We start from the raw sequence: 6,283 nt of genomic DNA on the forward strand, positions 1-6,283 counted from the left end.
CGGTGTGTAAGAACGTTCCTAAGAATAATATTTCAATTCAATTGCTCCGATATTTCGGATCATCCATCATCGTCACTTCCATCGCCCGCACAGCAAATCGCACCACCTACGATCGAAATTCACGCGTTCTGCCTCCGTTCATGGTCAGTCCTTCGTTAAAGTTGCGATTTCCCATATCGTTCGTTGACTTGTGACATTTTCAAATTCGGTCCGCCTCTCACGGACACTTTTAATCGCAGAAATGCTTAAGGAGAGGTTCGGCCGCGCGTGACAGAAAAGAAGAAAGACAAAAAAGAGATGTAAGAACGCTTTTTACTTTTCACTGTGACCTGTATTTGCCAAATGTGTCGGTGAACGAATGTACACGTGTGATAACTTCGTTTATCGTGTCAAGGGCTCACTTGCAACACAATTATACAGTTAGAATGAATAAACAATATACGGTTATCGTATACGCATTATGTACATGAGATAGTCTTTACATGAACAATGACGGCGTCTAATGTTTTATACAAAAAGGACTGCATATTAAATATATTGCCGCGAGGTGAAAATTAAAGTTACATCCCTACTTATGTTTACATTTATATTGCTAAAAGAGCGATAATAATTTATTTGGTTTGCTTAAAGTAGCGCTAGTAGAGATTAGAAAAGAAACGCGGTTTGTGAAAAAATGACGTTACGCCCGCACAGTCTGAAGATGCTGAATTGCTGAATTTTCGATGTATTGCTCAATGATACTCGATATTATTCAATGACATGTGTACGTATGTATGTATACAACATAGAATTATATATCGATCTGAATTCATTTTTTCACAAAACGGACAGCGCAGATAATGTTTTTACAAGTGCGTCTGTTTTATTTTCAATAGTTTTGACCAAGTAACCAATTTTTACTATACTCTATATTTAATAGGAGAGGACGACTCTTTTTTTTTCTATATAAGAGAGTGATAGACGTCTATTTCTTGTGTTTAATTAAAACTAACAGATTGTACCTATTTCACTTTTCAGAAGTTGTGTACTCGGTATAGTAATCGTGTATAGATGCGATTTTTCTATTTATTTGTGCTCCATTAATCTATCTATCGTATGATATATATGTACACAGTTGCATTATTTATTATTGCTCATGAATCTACAGTTTCGTTTCGTTTTGTCGTTTAAGTCAAATTAAGAAATCGTCTAAACTACATGAAAATCATCCCGTTGTGTATACTATATTAATTATCACATGGAAATTAAACATTTGTAGACGTATACAAAATAATGTGGACGCTTCCTGAAAATTTTGTTGAATATTCTCGTGTTGTCTCGTTTCCGTGTATTCTGCGCGCTTTAATCGAACATGCCGATAACTGAAGTTATGTCAGAAATGAGAGAAACGTCGCGTCGATGATTTATAACGGTTTTGCTGACGAATGGCTTTTTTAACGAAACGTTAACGTAGAGACTGTTCGCAGCAAGATTGCACTTACATCTCATGTTTCCATTCACGAGAATCCATTGTATCGAAATACCATTAAATTCCCGTGTCACAACAGCGAATCTTTGATATATTTACAACATTTATGCACATTGTTAAACCACAGCTCGTATATATCAGTCTAATATCACTCACAAGTCCACTTCACATTTCTCACGCGAATAAGTGTGCGTTTCATATCGAAATAGTGGCGATAAGTTCACTCGCGGCGTCGCGAAAATTTCGAAGGTACAGGAACTCTGTTATCGTCGTTCCGAGATTTAACATTAACACAACCATTGCACTCGTTGTCACCGTTTTTGTATTTCCGAAATATCCTGCAACGTTTGCGATACAAAATAGCGGGGATTACATACATCATCTCGAGCGAGATGAGGAATATCGAGATCGATATTACTCGGACGAAATGTAACTGATGGAATTATAGTCTGGGATATATCGTTACAACAGTACGTTAGAACAGTCGACGGTTTCTCTGGTAACCCGGATTACTTGAGATATGCTTGCAGTTGTCAAAATCAAAGATGGAGTACAAACGTTTCAGGTTTCATTATATACAAATATGCTAAGTCACACATACACGTACACACAATCCTCGTCGCTCGACCAATTGAATCAGTACCGAAAATAATTTCGTCAGATTTCCCACGAGGAATTACTTCCTCGGACCGGGAGACACCCGGTGAGGCTTCACGCGTTTCGATATCCTCGGCCGAGTCACTTTTTCTCCTCGCACGAGTTTCCTTTACACACGATAATCCTAGATCACGAGTATGTACACAAATCACGAGAAATTTTTACACAGCGATCACGGAGCGAGTTCTTCAGTACAGGGCATTGAGCAGGCATTGCTCGTCGCCCCAATCCAGCTGACAAGGGTTCTCGGTCTCGTGGACTCAGCTGAGCTGATAGTACTCGGGCACGAAGTCGTTTGCCAGATTGCTGAGGAAGTTGAAGTCGGACGAGCTGTTGCTGTTGTCGGCGGACGGCGGCGGCGCGGCGGTGTGTACCGGTTCGCCGTAGAAATTGCCGTAATTGCCGTAGGACTCGTTGTTGCTGTCAGCCTGGCCGGCGCTTCCGGGTGGTGTGATAACCGCCGCGGTGGCAGCTGCGATCGCCGTCGCGGTTGTCGTCATTCCGGGCGCTGGGAACGGATCGGGCGATGAGACGTAACTGCTCGGGATGCTGGCGGCCTCGCCGCCCTGATGAACGTGCAGCTGACCGGTCTGTTCGTAATACGCACTCGGGTGACACTTGTTCCCCGGTCGATAGTCGCCGGAGCCGGCGGAGTGCATGGCCGGCTGATGAGTCACGTAGCCCTCGGCGCTGTGTTGCTGGGAATGTTGTTGTTGCTGTTGCTGTTGTTGTTGCTGCTGTTGTTGCTGCTGTTGAATATCGTTGTAATAATGCTGCGCGGTCTGCACGGACACGGCGGCGTGACCGTGCGCCGCCAGATTTTCGCTCGCCCCGTGATAGCCGCTGCTAGTCGAGTAACCATAATTTCCAGACGTCATGTAGCCGTCGGTACTCTGCTCGCTCTGCGCGGCTGAGTATCCTCCTTGACCGGAGCTGTAGGCATTGGTGCCTTGCATACTCCGGTGATAAGAAGCGTGATAGGGTGGCCCAGCCTGAGGATATCCATTGTATTCCCCGGTGCTGCCGTACTGCGACTGTTGCTGTTGGAACTGCATGTTGGCGCCGTACATCGACCTCGACGCCGTGCCCGCTGCTCTGACATGATGCGCCATTCTTGATCCCACCACCTGGTTCTGTCTCACGTATAGGGGATGCACCTCGGCCGGATATGAGATTCTTGGCTGCTGGTACGTGTCTCTGGAACAGTAACCGCTCTGCATCTGAGTTTGTTGCGTCGCTGTCGGTACGTTTTGTCTGTTGGCGGACAGGCCGTTTCGGTAATCGAGCGCCGGCGTGGTCTGATATATACTTTGTTGTTGGAAGTGCGCTTGCTGATTGTTTGGGATGTTACGGCCGCCGTGGGGCGACATTGTGTCCGGGTTCGCGTTCACGTGCAACATCGGACCTGACAACGAGGTCGTGGAGGACGGCGAGCTTCGCGGTCTTTGCATGTAGGCCGTGTGAGTCGCCTGCTGGATACCGAGCGGGCTGCCCTGCTGTAGTTGGACGGACACGGGTGTTCCCGGCGTGGAAGAAGGCGTCAGGCTTCTCGTGGAATTCTGACCGGGCAAAACCGGCGTGCTGACTGTAGAATCCGGCATGGCCAGCAGCACGCCATTGCTGTTCACCGAGCACATATCCTTCGTGTTAGCCGATGGCGATCTCTTGCTCACTGAAATTTGCTGTTGCTTCGCGGTGTTTGGACTTTTGTGGCCGCTCTCGACCTTCACTCTCACCTCGCTCGACAATTTCTTCGTCACGCTCGGCGACGTCACCTCGCTCCCGTCTTGCGATCTCGAGTCGTCGTCCACTATCATCTTCTCGAACGAACTGGTCACGCTATTTGTGCTGCCGACGCTGCTGGCGCCGTTGCTGTTCGTGTTGAAGCCGGAATTACTGTTGTTGTTATTGTTGTTGTTGGTGTTGTTGTTGTTGTTGGTCGCGCCGGGCGTGTTGTTGTTGTTGCTGCTTCTCCGGCCGGACGAGCCTAAATCCGTAACGTCACCGGTCAGAGTGCTGCCGACGTCGCCCACGCCCGAAATATCACAGTTATGACAACTCTTCTTTTCGTCACTATCGATAGATAACATCTTATCGCCTTTAGATTTCTCCATCCCGTCCGAAGTAGACCCGTCCTTTTCATCGCCGTCTTCTTTGCTGAGTGTTTGCCGTTTGTGTTTCATCCGTCGGTTTTGGAACCAAACCTTTACCTGAGAGAACGAGATCTCATTTAGTTCGTAACTGTTAAACATAGATGATAGGAGTTAGGGGAGCATATTGATACTTGCATAATGAGCAAGATATTTTTATAATATTTTAAAAATTGTGTGAAACTGTTTACAGTGGAAACAAGAAGCACAAAGGCAGAGTAATATGGGAGAATTTTAAAATGGAATTGTTTGATTTGAATCGTTTTACCTGTCTCTCTGTAAGATCCAACGAAGCAGCGATCTCTATTCTTCGCGGCCGACAAAGATATTTGTTGAAATGGAACTCTTTCTCTAACTCAAGGAGTTGTGTATTTGTATAGGCAGTTCGCAATCTTCTTGGTAGGCCGTTCTCTGCAATACAAAAGTTTCCAACTAACGTAATCATGGCAACTAAAACATAACGTAATATATGTCTTTCAAGTAAAAAGGGACGATTTAGTCGTCGTAGTTGTATGAGCTCGTATATTTTTATATTTTGAGAAAAACATCGTACGTATTAGTATTTCGTGAATGCCATAAGGATATATCTAAGCCATTATCTAAGCTATCTAAGCTATCGGTCCATTTTCAATCATTTATCATTTTTAGTTATATTTTTTACGCAGATACGTTAATTCTCGCGCCTTGATATTTGCTTCGTCTTTGCTACCTAACAGTGTCCTTTTTTTTTGTCTATTGCAGCAAGTAGTGGTATCCTAATTAATGATCATTTAAGCAAGCTAGAAAGGGGGAGTGGGGATGTGACATGACATCCTTAACAATGTATGAGCGAAGATTCCCGTGCGGCGAAGAGGCCCATTCTGGTGTTGTTCCGGCGGGTTACTCGACTCCTTACAAACTTTTGGGCAAGTTTCCCACCGGCACTATTCCATGTCGATGCGAAACACCTCCTAATTGTTATCGGACAAGAAACTTGTTCCGCGATAACAAGAGAAATACCGCGCGGGGTCTTGAAGATGAGGAAGCAATGGGGGGGGAGGAGAGGGGACGGGCGAGGAGACGGTGCGAGGAAGCATCGCGGTTCATATAGGATGGATCTGGTCTAGAAAGTAACGACTAAGCACCTCACGGTGCTTGGTCGAGACACGTGGCGTAAAAATAATTTCTACCCAACTGCCGTAAAAGCAATTATTAATAGCCGTCTGTCGTAACCGCACGGAATCCGCTGCATGCCTGCAGCAATAATATTTCAGTCTAACTCGATAGCTCCGTTAGTTTGCGTTGTTCGTAAGACGAGTCATGACAATGCTTCTTAGGAATAACGCATGAGCCTTGCCATGAACATTCGAGAAGCTTGTGTGTATCTCCTTGTCGTACGAATTTATCATATTGCACGTATCGCACGAATGTCTCGTACTGTTCGATCATCCAAGAGTGTAGGAAAGATCTTAACCGGTGTGAACATCGCGTGGGAAGTATTGTATATATTCTATCGGTTATTGACCACCTGGACTCTTTTTTTTTTTTTTATCAAGGATCAGGGGTGTTACACTTTTTTTACGCGTCGCCGTATCACGAAAGGAAAAAAAACCGATACGGCGTGACGCAGTTCGGACGAAGGGGCACAGCAAGGGGGTGGTTCGTTTCGTAGGCTCGAGATGCTAAACTACCCCATAGCGTGCGAGCGGATGTAAGGGTGGCTGAAGGGTGGTTCGACAGTAGGATGAGTCGTCAGGGGTTAAAGAAGAAAGAGACGGAGCGTAATCGAATGAAACGGAAAAAGGAGACATAGAGATGACGAAAGGTAAAAAGAGGAAGATACAGTGACTGGGAAAGGTTCGGGGAAGGTGTGTGATTAGAGACAGTTAGATAGGAAGATGGAGAATACAGAGGAGAGAGAAAGAGAGGGAGAGGAGACACTTGGGGATAAAGTGAGAGAAAGCGAAAGAGAGCGAGAGAGCAAGAGAGCGAGAGAGCGAGAGAGCGAGAGAGCGAGAAAGCGAGAGAG

The 6,283-nt window shown here is 45.6% G+C and overlaps 1 protein-coding gene across 1 annotated transcript in view; it reads right to left on the bottom strand.

Annotated features, from left to right (window-relative positions):
• Window positions 1-314: 314 nt before the first annotated feature.
• Window positions 315-6,283, bottom strand: part of LOC116840905 (homeotic protein proboscipedia) — a 26,513-nt gene continuing 20,544 nt past the window's right edge. The window contains exons 2-3 of the mRNA XM_032808240.1: window positions 4,544-4,686; window positions 315-4,335 (exon numbers count right to left, since the gene is read on the bottom strand). Of these exons, the coding sequence (XP_032664131.1) occupies window positions 2,386-4,335; window positions 4,544-4,686 (2,093 nt within the window). The 3' untranslated portion in view covers window positions 315-2,385. The remainder of the gene's footprint in view (window positions 4,336-4,543; window positions 4,687-6,283) is intronic.

The sequence above is a fragment of the Odontomachus brunneus genome, unplaced genomic scaffold (genome assembly GCF_010583005.1).
Source record: "Odontomachus brunneus isolate Ranch 3 - 2012 unplaced genomic scaffold, Obru_v1 Obru_scaffold_013, whole genome shotgun sequence".
NCBI classification, from domain to species: Eukaryota; Metazoa; Arthropoda; class Insecta; order Hymenoptera; family Formicidae; genus Odontomachus; species Odontomachus brunneus.